This window comes from Typopeltis vanoorti, chromosome 16 (genome assembly GCF_054136105.1).
Source record: "Typopeltis vanoorti isolate ZY-2024b chromosome 16, IOZ_Tvanoo_1.0, whole genome shotgun sequence".
NCBI lineage: Eukaryota > Metazoa > Arthropoda > Arachnida > Uropygi > Thelyphonidae > Typopeltis > Typopeltis vanoorti.
In genome coordinates, this window is record NC_143564.1 from 245,457 (window position 1) to 262,913 (window position 17,457).

Here is a 17,457-nt window from a genome sequence, read left to right on the forward strand (position 1 = left end):
TTGGTGGTGGAGGAGTAATGGTGTGAAGTGCATTCAACAGGTTTGGAGTGGGTCACTGGTCATTGTTCATGGTTCCATGAAGGTAGCTTAGTACCTTGACATTCTGGATAATCAGGTGCTGCCTAAACTGGGGAGTTTTTATGGAATGGACCCATGTTATTATCAAGACGACAATGCCCCATGTCACAAAGCTGCAGCTGTTATGGAATGATATGAAAAGATGGGTGTTATCTAGTCCACAGAACTCAAATATATACACCATACGTTCTTGGCCAACAGCTACAATCTCTACAAAATAGATAAAATACTCCATAGCCCCCATTACCTCTCCCTCCCCTAATACACAGGAACACAGCATTACCATTTCTATTCCCTATGTCACAGGTACATCAGAAAAGATAGCCAAAGTACAGATGAAACAAGGCCTTCATACCACATTCAAACCTCAAGTTTATTTTTCACTTGGTTAGACTATAATAAATTTAGTTTAATCCTTTATCCAAGTGTAAGCAAACAAAGTTTGCACCTGAAAGTATCTTCAGGACTGGGGTAAGGTAGTACAACATCGGGCAACTCGTTGCAAAGGTGGAGCAAGCTAACATCAATCCTATCTCAGTATATACTGAGATAGGAGTGGTGTCTTTTAATCCTAGGACAATGGATTTTATTATCCTTTCCTTTAACAGTTTTTTTTTTAAATTAAGCCACTTTGCTTTCTATATTTTTAAATGCATATTTTGCTCATATTCTGTTGTTTTGCTAAACTCTCATCTGTAGGCATCCAAAATTCAAGTACTTATTCATTACTTGGTTTTAAATTATGCAATGCACAACATCTGAATGAAATCTACTGTATCAGAGCAAAATTCTCTGCAGCCAATGGCTTTGAATCCCACTGAGACATGAATGTCTGTGAAAATTGAAAATTTTAGATAATGATTTTGAACTAAACATTTCCAATGTTTGGTAGAATACTGCCACTTGAATTGGGACCTGAAATAGCATGAAAAAAGTAACTAGCATTCTTGAGCTCAAGAATATCTAATCTTTACCTGACTCCACAACAGAGGTTCCCAACTTGTGTTCAGCAGAACCCTAGGGTTCTGTCGATAAATTTTGGGGTTCCGCAATAAAATTAGTTTTTGAGCTCTAATAGTTGAAATATGTATGAAAAATTTATTTAAATAAAATTTCAAAAATTTCAATGAAATTCATTGAGTCAAGTGGTAGATGAATGAATTGAATACTTGCATTTGATTCTCCCACCAACGTCTCCTGATGAAATGTTTCAGGGGAAATGTTTCAGCTGTGTGATAGTGATGGAAGAACAAGAGGTCAGCCTGGAGGGCGGAGAATGAGTGGAATGCATTGACTGACTCAATTGCGAGTTCTTCGTCTGTAAATGAATTCAAGAACAGATACGATAGATATTGTTTTGATACATTGGATCTCCCGTGATGAGTCTACTGACCCCATGGAGATACCCATAATAATAATAAAAATAATAATGAAATCATCTGTAGTGAGGTGAGGAGCAGTGGTGTAGAGTAAGAGTGGGCATATTAGTCATAAATCGATGGTGTTTCACTGCAATCATTTTGTGATGTCTTATGTACTTTTCACATAAAAATAAAGTGAGCATCGTATAAATTTATAACTTTTGATTGTGTATACTCCAAATTAAAATATCATGGATCATTGGTTGACAGAAGGAGTGTTAAAAAAAAAGTGTAGCAAGCAGTTCACATGTTTCTAAGACAAGGAGACTGGTAAAGTTGATACTGACAAAAATACAGATCAAGGCATTAACATTATATGTGTAGCAGATGAATCAAGGAAAACGGAAGTGTTGTTTGTCAATACTAAAACATTGCTAAGTCATAAAAAATGTAAATACGACTTGAGTTATTTATTACTTGGATTCACAACCACAGGAAATTCCGAGACCCCTGATGCAGTATGTATATTATTATGCAATAAGATCTTATTGAATAGTTTGTTAGCACCAGCTAAATTGCACAGACATTTTGAAACGAACCATTCAGAATATAAAAATAAAGATGTCAAATGTTTCGAAAGAAAACTTGAGTCTCTTGACAAAACTAAACATTTCATGTTGACAATGTTGTTGGATAATGAAAGTGCAATAATGGCTTCCTAAAAACTAAGCTACCATATAGCACTCATAGGTGAAGTGCATACAATTTCTGAAACTCTCATAAAAGCATGCATCAAAGATGTTGTTCAGTGCATGTTTGATGAGAAATCCTATCAACAAATTGATAAAATTTCTTTCTCAAATAATACAGTTCTCACACAAAATTCATGATATGGCTAAGGATATTGATCAGGAACTTATTTTAAGACTTCAGTCATGTGATGTGTACGCTTTACAATTAGATGAGACAACGGATGTTGCAAACCTATCAATTTTATTAGTTTTCATTCATTATTACTACAGTAATTCTATTGAAGTGAAGAAGACATGTTACTCTGTGAAAATTTACAAACCGGAGAAATGATATTTAAATATATTGACAATTTTATAAAGACTCTTGGGAGAAATGTGTTGTATGTAGCGTGGTGCGAAGTCAATGATAGGACCTGTGAAAGGGGCAGTAATATGAATAAAAACTCGTACATGTTGCTAAAACATGTATAAGTAGCCATTGCGTTCTTCATAGACATGCAGTGGTTGCTCGAAATATCCCTTCATCTTTAAAATGTATTTTAAATGAAGCAGTGAAAATGATTAACTTTATGAAAACACAACAATTAAAAATAAGATTATTCAAAATTGTATGTGCAGATATGGGCAGCCAACATACATAATAAATTGAGTTTAATCCTTTATCCAAGTGTGAGCAAACAAAGTTTGCTGAAGAGACCTCAATAAAGGTTGAAACTAGTTTGGGTAGTGGCCCTTCCCTTAATGCATAACATTATACATATCTGCAAGGAGATGTGTTTTGCATTATGGGAGATACTGAGATAGGAGTGATGTTAGCTTGCTCCACCTTTGCAACGAGTTGCCTGGTGTTGCACCACTTTACCCCAGTCCCGAAGATACTTTCAGGCGCAAACTTTGTTTGCTCACACTTGGATAAAGGATTAAACTAAATTTATTATAGTCTAACCAAGTGAAAAATAAACTTTCAACATCTTTCTCTAAATCCAGAGTAATTTAAAAAAAGGTGGCACACCGTTTGGTAACTCCTATAGGTAGAGATGACCTTGCTAATGCTTCTGCCTGGTATCACCACTTGGGCCTGGCTCCCACTGAAGAGACCTCAATAAAGGTCGAAACTAGTTTGGGTAGTGGCCCTTCCCTTAATGCATAACATTATACATATCTGCAAGGAGATGTGTTTTGCATTATGGGAGATACTGAGATAGGATGATGTTAACTTGCTCCACCTTTGCAACGAGTTGTCCGGTGTTGTACCACCTTACCCCAGTCCTGAAAATACTTTCAGCCATAAACTTTGTTTGCTCACACTTGGATAAAGGATTAAACTAAATTTATTATAATCGAACCAAGTGAAAAATAAATTTCAATAGCCAACATACATCTTTGGTACTGAAATTAGATAGCTGACAAGTGGCAGAGTTCTTGTCGGATCATCTGAATTATGAGAAGAGCTCGTCATAGTCTTATACAATGACAAATTTCTATATTAGTAGATCGCTTTAAAAATGTTTCGTAGTTGAGTCAAATTGCCTATCTGGCAGAGATATTCAAAAAATTGAATGATGTTTGTCTCTCTCTCCCTCTAAGGAAAAATATGTAAATATTTTCAAATCAAAAGTTAAATTATAATCATTATTACAAAAGTTACAATACTGGACCATGACTGTTGAAAAAAATAATATGGATCCATTTCCAACTTTAAATAACTTTTTACAGGAATTGAACTGTGAAATTGACAAGGAAATTAAAAAAAAATGATTTGTCATCTAAAATCAATAAATGTGGCATTAAATAAATACTTTCCTCTACTAAAAGATAACAATAACTATTAGGTTTTCAATCCTTTCAATATTAAAAAAAAACCATAGAAACTTCAGAATATGAAAATCTTATCAACCTCACATAAAACAGCCAAATAAAAGTTAAATTTTAATTAAGTTTCATTACATGAGATTTGGTGTGATAAAAGAAGAATATCCAAGTTTATTTAAAAAGGCAATTCATTGTTTGTTGCCATTTAGTACCACATATTTGTGTGGATTTTTGTTCTACACTGCAACAAAAATAAAATACAGAAGTTTTAAACTGTTGAGAGGTGGTTACAGGGTTGACACTGGGGAGTTCTTTTGCTTGGTTGAACAGCGGGAAGAAGTGATGACAAGAGGCCATCCCTGGAAGTTACGAAAGAAAACTGTGAGCAAGAGGGTGAGGAGTGGTTTTTTTGCATGGAGGGTGGTTGAACCATGGAATGCATTGCTTGATGGAGTGGTGAGAGAGAGAACGGTCAATGAGTTTAAGGAGTGGTATGATTGACTTTGTGTTTCTTAGGGGGGGGGGGGGGGAACCTCCCCTCGATGAGTCTTTTGACTCCATGGAGGCCTGAATAATAATAATAATAATAATAAAGTAAGTTGGATCCTGATATTAGAATTCAGCTGTCCACAATTCAACCAAATTTTGAAACAATATTAAAAGAAAAGAAAAGAAGTCTAGTTCTTCATATTATTAACCAGTTTGAATTAATAATATTTGCCATTATTAATCTGGGTTTCTTTAAATATTATTTTTGATTTTTTTTTTTTTTTTTGATTTGTTGTTCTATTTATTATCAGCAAAACTTGTCAGGGTTCCAAATTTTTTTTTATCAAGGTGAAAAGGATTCTGCAATTAAGATAAGTTGGAAACCACTGCTCTACAGACTTCTAACTGTTCATAAAAAGAGTCGGCAGTAAATATATATACAGTGAGTTGCAGTTAACTGAGTGACATCAGGAACAGTATAAGTTTTTGCTCCAATTAAGCAATCACCTCAATCACGTGAAGTTGCATATAAAGAGTTTAAAAGATGTACATAAGACAAAATACAAGTTGAAAAAGTTTTTCATTTTTTGAGTAGCAAAATTACTGATTTATAAACAGTTGGCTTTAATTAAAGTAAAATATTTCCATGATAATAATTTCATTTATTTACTTATTAAGCATGCATGCATTTCTTAATGCATAACATTAAGAAGCTAATGGCATTCTAGCAATTGATGAAGTGTAGCTTTTTATTTTTTTTTTTAGTGAGTGCAATTGAACAAAATCAGAGCGTAACACTGTCTTCTTGTACGAAATAGATTTGTAATCTAGCAATAAATTTCCTAGCTTCCTGGGTAATCATGCATTCAAACTCAAAAGCTAAATAACAGCGTCTGTATATAGTTCCTGACATATTTGAACAGCACAACACTGTTATACAAGTTACTGATTTCTTTGATCCAAACAATGTATAGTGTTTATATCACAGGGAACGATCCAGTGTGGTATGATAAAGTATCTCCATTTCTTCAGCATTGTAAACGTTCATCAGCACTAATTTTTTAAAGCAAGATTACATAATTTTAATAATACTCCATGTAATAGTTACTGGCTGGCTAAATTAAACAGCACTGCATTCCAAGTAAATGCAGTGCTATTTTAAACAACAAGTCAATTCTTGTTAATGTCATTTTGTTTTTGTTCTTCTAGACTTGCTTCTTAACCAGTGGATCAACTGACCAGAATCTACTGTATCTAAGAAATTATATAGGAACTTAGAAATAATGAATAAAATCAATTTTAATCTTGATACGATCTTATAACATACCGCATACTGGAGTGATATAGGCCTTGTGACCTTTCATGTCTGGGTCTGATATATATAAATAGTAGACAGTGTTTAAGTGCAAAGCTAAAACAATATATGTATGTGTGTACATTCACACATACATATATTGTTTTAGCTTTGCACTTAAACACTGTCTACTATTTATATATATATCAGACCCAGACATGAAAGGTCACAAGGCCTATATCACTCCAGTATGCGGTATGTTATAAGATCGTATTAAGATATTAAATATTGAATTTTTTTTTTTTAATAGTTCCACTATACATTCAAGATGCCAAGAAATTATATAGTTGGTTTCAATACTTTAGCAAAGGAAGCAAAACAAACTTTTGCGTGTGAAATATATTCACATCTGAGCTACTTGTATATGCTAATGACTTCACATCACTTGCCCTAGTATGTATCCCATAATGCAAAGCACACACCGTTTTCAGATGTGTAAAACGCTATGCATATTGGGAAAGGCCACTACCCAAACCAGTTTCGAACTGTACTGAGGTATCATCAGTGGGAGCCAGACCTGGGAAGGATACCATGGTTGAAGTAATGCAAAAGTAACCATAGTATTCAACACTAAATACGATGCTAATCTTCTTGAATGGCAGGCAATATCAAGTAGAGAGATGTGGGCAAATATTAGAATGGCGAACTGGACAATGAGACTTATTTGTGCCTATGGTCACACAGAAGGTTCTAACATAGAAGCAGAGAAATTTTTTGAGGTTTTACAGAAAGCAATTGACACAATGAAAAATGAAAAGTTGGTCGTTGTCGGGGATCTAAATAGCAGAGTAGGAAATGATTGTCAGATATATAAAAATGTTTTGGGAAAATTTGGAGAAAAGAGCAAAGCTAATAATAATGGCAAATACCTGACATGGACTGGTTATTACTAACACAATGTTCCAACATAAAAATGTGCACTAAATCACATGGAGAGGCAAGAAATAAGAAAAGTCTCATTGTTTGCATTATTGTTGATAATGATGTTTTCTCTCTGGTGCAGAACACTAGAGTGTAAAGAGGATTTGAAATTGGAAGTGATCACTATTTAGTCTTGAGCAGGATAAAACTGAATTTCATATTGAAATATGAATATGTAAGAAAGCTTCAAAGCAAATAAAAGTTGAGAAGCTCTCATATGTGAAATGTAGAATAAAATACACAAAATTATTCAAGAAAAAATGAAAGAGTTTGGGAGCAGGAACCAAACCTTCGAGATTCAGTGGCAAGGCCTGAAGAAAACACTGATTGATTCAGTAGAAAGAGGCATGTGGAGATGTTGGAAGCAAAGATAGAAAAATCAGAACACCATGGTGGACATAAGAAGTTAGAGAATCTGTGAAGGAAAAGAAGGAAGCATATCAAAAGTTTCTGGCAAATAAGTCAGCTTGTGCTCTTAGAGAATACAGAGACAAATGTAAGAAAGCTAAACACTGTGTAAAACTAGCTAAACAAAAGTCATGGGAAGACTTTGGTAAGAACATAGAAAATAAATATCAAGAAGGTAGCAAGATATTCTGGAGGTTGTTGAAGAAGCTCAGAAATGGAAGAATTAGAGATGATAAAGGAATTACATGTAAAAGAAAGGAATGTAAAAGGAATGAGATGATAAAGGTGACATGAAAACTTGAGAAAAAGATATCCTTCATGTATGGAGTAATTACTTCAAAAATTGCTAAACGAAACAAGCAATGACAGCACAGCAGTAAAAAAATACTCAACAGGAATGCAATCAGAAATACGTATCTATAGTTGAAGTAGAAAAAGCCACCAAAAGCCTGAAATGTGAAAAGGCAGCAGGAGTAGATGATATTCAACCAGAAATGCTGAAGTATGGTGGTATAAAAGTCTTACAGTGGCTGCACTGCATAGTTCAGAAGGCCTGGACAGAGGGACGAATTCCCAATGATTGGAGTAGAGCTCTCATAGCACCCATATATAAAAAGGAAAATAAAACTGAATGTGAGAATTACAGAGGTATTTCCCTACTGAGTGTTCCGGGCAAAGATCTATGCCCGTATACTTGAGAAACGGCTGAGAAGGATTGTGGAAGGGAAGCTTGGTGAAGAACAAGATGGATTCAGGCCAAACAGAGGCTGCCATGATCAGATTTTCACTTTATGACAAATAGTTGAAGAGTCATGGGAGTATAACAAGTTGCCGAGAGAGAAGCTATTCAAAATGCTGTAGTTGTATGGTATCAGTAGGGTATTATATCAAGCAATATTTAACCTTTATTTGAGTTGCAAGTGAGCAGTTAGAATTGAAGAAAGTAGCAGATAGTTTAATGTTAAATCTGGTGTCAGACAAGGATATACATTATAACCTGTGTTATTTATTATATATATGGATCACATTATAAAGGAAATTGGTATTAAACCTGATATCAAAATTGGATATGTTAATGTCATCTCTTTGCTTTATGCAGATAATACTATTATTATTATTTGAATCGTCCAGGGAGTCCAAAGACTCATCGAGGGAGGGCACCTAGTCTACAACTCTGTTTCCACCACTTAATCCACCAACTGACCACAACTACACCGACGCCATCTACCGCCGACCACCACCACTGGTATTTCCATAGAAATACTAGTGGCGGTGGTCGGCAGTAGATGGCGAGATTCGAACCCACAGCCTTTAGGCTGGAAAGAGGATATGCTAACCACTCGTCCAGCCATACTTCTAAATAAACCCGCCACAAGTCTGCAAGATTCCCTGACTAAAATGAATAAATGCTGTAATAGATATGGTATGAAGGTTAGCAATAGCAAGAGAAAAACAATGAAAATAGGCAGAAGCATTGAAAATTTCAACTGCATTGCGAATGGAGAACCTATAGAACAAGTAAAACATTTCAGCTACTTAGGCACGATTTTTAGTAAAGATGGTAAATTAAATATGGAAATAGACAACAGAATCAACAAAGTTGGTATGATAGGGAGCCAATTGAATTAGCTGTATACAAGGCAGTTGAAGCCAATTTTATCTCATGGATCTGAGAGCTGGGTCAGAAGTAAAACACTTGACCAAAGACTAGAGACCGCAGATATGAGAGTCCTGAGAAAGATTATTGGCATGAACAGATGGCATCAGTGGCAATATCATATTAAAATGAGGAAATTAGAATGAACTTGACATTGTTAGCATCCAGAAATGTGTTAGCAGAGCTAATCTCAGGTGGTATGGTCACTTAAACAGAATGGCAGAGGAAAGATTAGCTAAACAAGTGTTTTCTGCCAGCTTGACAGGAAAAATACCAAGAGGAAAACCAAAATATTATTATTGTTAATATTATTATTATTATTTCGGGCAACTCCAAGGAGTCAACAGACTCATCGAGAGAGGCCCTAACATCATGTCAAACACAACTATTCGACATTCACACGGTATCTATTATACCTCGCCTTGAACTCATTCACGGTCATAACACCCACAACAGACTCTGGCAGCTTATTCCACTCATTTACCACTCTCCAAGTAAAAAACCTAGCTCTAGCACCCCTGTTAACCACATTCTTGCCCAGCTTCCATGTATAGCTCCTAGTCCTCCCACCACAACTCCTATTCTCAAAAATATCTTCTGGATTAATCTTATAGAAACCCTTCAGTAATTTGAATGTCTCAATCATATCATCCCTTTTCTGCCTATCAACCAATTTTTGCAACCTACAAATCTTCAATCTGTTCTCATAAAATTCATTCCACAGACCTGCTACCATCTTGGTCACTTGTCTCTGGATCCACTCCACCTCCTTCCCATCAAGAAGAAACCCTGGCACCCATATCTGGGCACAGTAGTCCAGGTGCGGTCTTATCAGGGCTCGATATAGAAGAACAATAACTTGTTTGTCTCTGCTTGTTAAAGTATTTTTCAGTAACAAAGTGATTTGAAGAGCTGATTTAGCCACTTTTGCAATGTGCCCCTTAACTTCAACTCCCTATCCACCAACACTCCCAAATCCCTGGCCTCACCAATCTCCTGGAGTACAGTTCCACCAATGCGATATACTGCTGCTAATCTTTTCACTCCAAAATGCATAACCTTACACTTTGCACATTAAATTGACATCCATTTTCCTTAGCCCAGTCCTCCTATTCAAATCATCCTGCAAAATTTTGACATTCTGTGCACTCACAATTGCTCTACCCAACTTTGCATCATCAGCAAACAAGTGAACAGATCCTCTCAGATCCTTTCCTATATTGTTAATGAACAAATTGAAAAGTAGTGGTCCAAGAACAGAACCCTGCGGCACACCACTAGTCATAAGCCATATTTTGGACACCTGAATAAATCACTCTCTGGTATCTCTCCATCAACCACCCTCCTATCCATCTCACCTATATCCATCCCCATCTGCTCCAGTTTACTGATTAGAGTTCCATGTGGTATCCTGTCAAAGGCCTTGGCAAGGTCCAGTAGAATCACTGAAAACCCATTACCCCTATCCAGTTCAGTCATCACTGTGTTATAAAACATGAGCAAATTACAGAGGCATGATCTACCCTTCACAAAACTATGTTGTCCTCCACACAGTATCCCATTTTCGTCTATCCAATCCTGTATACTTCTCTTGATTAGTTTCTCCAAAACCTTGACAATGATTCCTGATATGCTAATCGGTCGGTAATTTACAACAGCAGTCTTGGAACCAACTTTATGCAGTGGGACTATTTTCCCTTCTTTCTACCCCCTCGGGACTAACTCAGACCCGAGACTCAGATTAAACAGAATGGTCAAGGGTACTGACAATTCTTTAGCCACTTCACGTACGACACGAGCTGGTATACCATCCAATCCCACAGATGTATTGACATTGAGGTTATGCAATAGACTACTCACCTCCACTTCATTCACCACAATTCCCGTATAATCTACTGGTACATTCGTTTCTGCAATGTCACCACCTGGATGATATATTCTTGCAAAATGCTCACTCAGTAACTCAACTACATCAACTGATTCAGTTACCTCCCTACCATCGGCATTCTTTAAAATCATTCTGCCATGTACATTTTTCCTTTTACTTGCTACATATCTAACATATCTAAAAAACTGTTTAGGATTCTCTTTAGCCTGCATGGCCAATGTTCTTTCGTAATCCTTTTTTGCTTTTCTTACCACACTTGTCACCCTTCTGGCCTGCACTTTATACCATTCATGTGCCTGCCACTCACCTTTCTCCTTAAATTCCCTCCATAGTTGTTTCTTTTTTTGCAGCTCAAGCTTAATGGTGTTATTCATCCATTTAACTCCTACTTGATTTATTATTCGTACTCTAGGTATACAGTCAGCCATTGCTACATGCAAACACTTCTTAACCGCCTCCCATGCACTGTCAACTTCTAGCCCTTGCAGTTGTACATACCATGGCACTGTACCAATCAATCTCCTAAGCTTGTCATCCTTACCAGCCCAATAATTCCATATGTACCCTGTCTTAATTGTAAATTCCACACCTTTAGCCACCTCCCAAATCAAGACCCTATGATCATTCTCACCAATTGGTGGCAACATGTTCGTTACAGCCAAATTCTGAGATGCAATTACTAGATCAAGCACTCTCTGACCCTTAGTATTTTCCATTACATGCTGTTGCAGATAGTTATCCCTTAATAACCGCATAAAATCCAATTCCTTCCTCCCATATGTCCTCTCCTCTTTCCAATCAATGTTACCGTAGTTGAAATCTCCCATAATAATTACCCTCCTTCCACTCATTTCTTCTATTTGCTTAGGCATGCTATCTCCACCATCTATTCCATCACCTGGTCTATAGCAGCACCCAACTGTATATTTTGTTCTGCTAGATTCAATCTCACACCAAATAGCCTCAAATGTGCTCTTTTCTCTATCCTGCAGTTCCACTTCTATTCTACTTGACTGTAGCTCATCCGCTATCATCAATAGTACACCTCCCCCCATTTTATTCTCACTGTATCTCCTGAACACACCATTCCCCTCACATTCAATCCCACTAGCTGTGTCATCTTCTGTCAGCCATGTTTCACTAATGCCAATAACCTGTGGTCTGGAAGTGCCAACCAAGGCCAAAATTGTTCCTTCTTGTTCCTAATACTTCTGGCATTTGTATACATGAATTGCAGAAGCCGATTTGTTCCATTCCTATGTTGATGCCTTATACTAACTATCCCATTCTGAATCGTGGTCTTTCCTACTCGCTTGGGCATATTACACAGATTCACACACTCAACTGTCTCTCTAAAATCTGCAAATCTACCCCCCCCCCTTAATAATTCTAGTTTACCTGGTTCTGTACATGCACTTCCACTACATTCGACAACACCTTTTCAAGTCTCCGCACACAAAATCCATTCAAATGTAAACCATCCATTTTATATAAATCCTTTCGCCCATCGAACTCATTCCACACCACTCATCAAACATAATTCACGCATAAAGTCATTAGCAATTATGGCCCTCCTTCTATACTCTTCACTGTCATACCGAGGCAACAGACTCACCATCCTAACTCTCTCACTTCCTTCACCCACTGGTTTTGCATTCTAATTGACTCACATTCTTTACGTTCGCACCAGTTTGGTACGATTTTGTTAAACTCTCCATACAACACACGCTCTTTCATTTTGTTCATACTCACTATCATATCCTTATTTTTTCTATCATACTTTTGCCGATTATTAGTCGGTACACTTGTTAAATATTTTTGCCAACGCTCCAGCTGCTGATTTATTCTATGTATCGCTCCGCGTAATAGAGCTATTTCACTCATTGTGTCAGTATCAACATTTTTATTCTCCGATGATTCATTCAATCGTTCTGTATGCTTAACTTCATTCTCTCTCTTTCAATGCCACTCTCACAGCTATCAGGTACTACCTCGCAAATATCATCATTGATACCTCGAATATCGTTATCAAGATTCTCACTTTCGACAACGATATCACTCATACAACCTGAAACACTCTTCAAATCCTCACATTCTTTACACTTTTTGCACACATTTACTCCACAAATAGGTGGATAGGGGTGTGGATATAGGTGGATTGATATGGTAAAAAGTGCCTTAGAATATAGAAATATAAGATCTGACAACATTGGAGTCTTGACAGTCAATAGATTGATTTGGAGGAAAATTGTAGATTAGGAAGTTAGTAATGATGTAAATTTTGCATGTAGTACTATAACATCCTGTACACCCACTTCAGGGTACAAGTCAGGAATTTGATGATGATGATGATGATGATGATAAAAAACAAAATATGCAATATTTTAAGTGAGCTAGAAGCCTCCAATTCTTTGCTGCTATAAACCAAATAACAGTAATAATAATAATAATAATAATAATAATAAATACTGTGATATGGAATCTAGTAGGTTTTTAAAATGGAATGGTAAATTCCTTTTTCTTTATAATGTTAACAAAAGGCTTTTGTTGTTGAGTAAATGCTTTTAGAGGTTGAACTTAGAATAGGAGGTCAAAATCACTTCCTCTCTGAAATGTGTGACATAAACATTTTATTTTAATTATCAGAAAATTCAATAACAGTGTCACTGTCGTTGATAGTCAATAATTAACAATATGGAGATATCGGAATTAAACATAGAATTTTCCAAGGTAATTCCTTGATTCACCGTTACTCTTCAACATTTCTTTGATACTACTATCTATGATTTAGAAGAAAACAAAACTTGGTTATGAAATTCCTAAATATAATATTAAAATTTCCCATCTTCTATATATGGATGACTTGAAGTTATATGGAAAATCAGCACAGCTGATTTTTGTGGGTTGTTCAGTGAGGACATCACAAGGTAATTTGTTTGGGATAAATGTGCAATTTTATCTATTAAACGAGGAAAAATTAATGATGCTAGCAATTTTAATTTTTATTAGGAAAAATATTAGAAGCCTGTGATATTCTCCACTTATAAGTTAAACAACAGGCAGCAACAGCAGAATACACTAAAACAGTCAGGAAGAAAACTAAATGGACTGAACACAATTTGAGCAATGAACTCTTGGATTATATCAATGATCCAATATACAGCTGGTATTGACAAATTAATATCTGGATAAATTGGTCTGCAAAATTCGAAAATCAATGACCATGCATCATGTATTACATCCACGAAGTGATGTTGGCTGGCTGTATCTACCAAGAAGAATAGGTGGACAGGATCTGCTGCAAGTGAGATAGACTGTGGAAGAAGAAGAAGAAATACGTTTGAAAAATTACATTGACAACAGCATTGAGCAAATGTTTCAAGCCATTTCACAAGAAGGCTTTCTATAAGCAATAGGAAATAAATCTGATTACAAAAAGAAACAGCAAAATAACCAATATGTGAATTGGAAAAATAAATCCTTGAATGACCAGTTTCTTCAAGACACAGAGGAAGAAACTGCCAAGACATGGCAATGGCTACAATATGGATATATTAAAAAATAAACAGAAGGATTTATTCTAGCCACTCAAGGACAGGAGTTACAAACTAATGCAATCAAAGCAAAAACTGAGAAATCAGTAATAATAGCAAATGCAGATTATGCAATCAGAAAGATGAGACTGTAGAACATCTGATCAGTGCTTGCTGCAAGATAGCCCAAACTGATTATAAATACTGCCATGATCAAGTGGACAAAATAATTCATTGGCATGTATGCAAAAAAATATGGTTTTCCTACTTCTGATAATGAAGAAGTTCTAAATATAGTTCATGAAGAGCAGTCACTAATGAATCACATCATTAAGAGAAGAAAAAGTTTAATTGGACACCATCTGAGGCAAGGGGGACTAATTACAGAAATAATAGAGGGGCCTATAGAAGGAAAGAGACCACGAGGTAGACCAAGAATTTCATATATAAATAGCATAATGATGCTAACTGGCGCTAAGAGTTATGAAGAGATAAAAAGGAAGTCACAAGACAGGATGTTATGATGTGCTGCTATAACTAACCAATCTTTGGATTGATGCACCAAAGAATAAGAAGACTTCTGGCAGCTTTCCAATAGAGGCAGTATTGGAAAACAAACAGCAAAAATTCTCTGGGACTATAGAATACAAACTGACTGGACTTTGGAACACAACAGACCTGGCATCACAATTAACATCAACAAGTTTAGATTATTGATATTGCAGTACCCACTGATAATAATATCAATAACAAAGAACTGGAAAAATTACTAAACATCGAGATCTGGGAATTGAAGTTGGCTGGCTGTGCTTTAAACACAAAGTCATTCCAATTGTTATCGATGTGCTTGGTGCAATTTCAAAGAACCTATCCAAATATTTGCAAGAATTAAGCATCAACGAACTGACTATATCTGATCCACAAAAAACAGCACTACTCAGAACAGTCCATATTCTACGACATTACCTGACAGACTATTCTTAGATTCTTGGGTAAAATCTGAATTGTTCGGTATCACAAACAAATTGTTGCTTGAATGATATCTTGTTTTGACTGTGTGCCAATTGTGTGAATAAAGTCATAATAAATACTGTGATACACATTCTAGTACGTTTTTAAAATGGAATGGTAAACTCCTTTTTCTTTCTAATGTTAACAAAAATTTTTTTTAGTTAAGTAAATGCTTTCAGAGGTTGAATTTAAGGTAAGATGTACTGAATCACTTCTCCTCTGAAGTATGTGACATTAATATTTTTTTAAATATCAGAAAATTCAATGACAGTGTCACCATCTGATATCTGCTTGGGAATCTTGATATGAGCCTCACTTCCAATGGCTAATATTCCCAGCCTGTCCCAATTTCTCTCCCCCTCAATTCAACCACTGGAAACTACTACAAAGCTGTCATGTTTCAAAACAGCAACATAATATATTAAAATCCAGTAACTTACTTCTGTGCAGCTTCAGCAAAGTATATGACATGGCTGTAAGAATAATTTCTCCTTCTAGCATATAAATATCCCACAAACGCAGAGTAAGAGTGAATGGCACCTTAAGAGAAGGGAAAAAATTACAGAAAATTAAATGGACAATAAACATATAAAATATTTTTCTTTCCTGAAAGAGTAAGTGCTTTTATGTTCGAAAAATCACACTAGTGTTTTTTTTTTCCCACAGTGGCAATGTCTAACTAAATACAATTAGGTTCAAGGTATCATTACTTATTTAACTTTTGCACATCATACACAACGGAAAAAAGCAACAAATGAAACAATAAACTGGGGAGGAGATACTATTTGTAAAGGGGTAACACTGTAGGATGGTTAATGTGGATGTAAAATGCTTAATGGACTTTCTAATTTGTGTGAAAGACAAGGCGACTTTCATATACGAATGTCAAAACAAATAAACAAACAAAATAATAATAATAATGCAGGACCAGCTAAAGATCACAGCAGGAAAACATGAAATGATTTAAAGTGGCTGTTTTTAAAGAAAGTGGTTGACTTCTTATCCATGAACTTGCATATAATAAATACAATAATAATGAGGTGAGTGACAAAAACTAAACACTGGAGAAGTTAATAACTGGTCATCTTCTAGAAAGAAGACAAAATTTGAAATTACTGAGATCCTATAAGAATTCACTGTCAACAAATGTGTACATGCCAAGGAATGCAGCAGTCCAGAAATAATTATCAGCTAATGAAGAAAAATTAAAGACAATTTATTTTCACTAAATCTAGGAAAGTAATATGTCCAAATTCATTTTAGTAAAATTATGGAGACTACAACCGTGTTAGGAATAATTACTTTAATTTCCAAACATTTCGACCTTCATATTAAGATCATCATCTAGAGTATACACACACACATATATATACACTAAGACAAGCTGCATTACATTTCTAACAGTGTCATCCGAAGTGACAATGATTTGATTCATTCTTATTCTATTGGCCTGAACTCTAGTGATAAAAAAAAAATACATCAAAGCTATATTCTATTTATAACATCATCAGAGAACAAATTCATATAGATAGTTTTAATATAGCAAAGTTGTGTCCTAATCCATAATTTAACAAGAGTGTTATATTAGAGTTAATGTCCTGGATTGTTTACAATTTTAATTACAATAAACTCTTAGAACAAAAGGCTAAGTGGGGGTAGAATATGTGACATCCATATCACCATTACTGTTAAGATTAGGTGTTTGATAAGGATTTAACAGGCCTCCTTAAATTTATGCTCATACCACATTCTGGTGTGATGTAAACAACAGGTGCCTTTCCAGTCAATTCTACGTAGAATATTCAGGGCATGATCAGAAAGGCCATATTTACCATAGTTATTAAATTTAATATGCCGTTTATGTTCCTTTTTTTCTGATAGGAACTGTGCAAATTACAGGTGCAATGAATATGGTATACTCCAGGGTGGCCAGTAGAGGAAGTGGATCCTTGGATGAGTTGAATAAGTTTTTTAATTTTGCAGAAGCCAGCTTACAGGTGACATTAAGGTTGGATTCTGTAGAATTCTGTTTATCTGATATACCTTTAATGTATGGAATGACTACAGTTTTAGTGTAATAGTTTAGTTTTGTTGATAGTATTTTGGTTGTAGCCATTTTTTAGGAAGGTATTGCTGATAACTTTTAATTCATCTTTAAGTGCTTGTTCAGTGAAGCAAATCTTCCAAACCGTG

At 35.5% G+C, this 17,457-nt stretch overlaps 1 protein-coding gene across 4 annotated transcripts in view; it reads right to left on the bottom strand.

Annotated features, from left to right (window-relative positions):
• LOC150097824 (USP6 N-terminal-like protein) overlaps positions 1-17,457 on the bottom strand; it is a 475,396-nt gene that overhangs the window by 87,223 nt on the left and 370,716 nt on the right. For all 4 annotated transcript variants that reach the window (XM_090406042.1, XM_090406041.1, XM_090406038.1 and 1 more), the window contains one exon: positions 15,705-15,804. In XM_090406042.1, the coding sequence (XP_090262168.1) occupies positions 15,705-15,804 (100 nt within the window). The remainder of the gene's footprint in view (positions 1-15,704; positions 15,805-17,457) is intronic.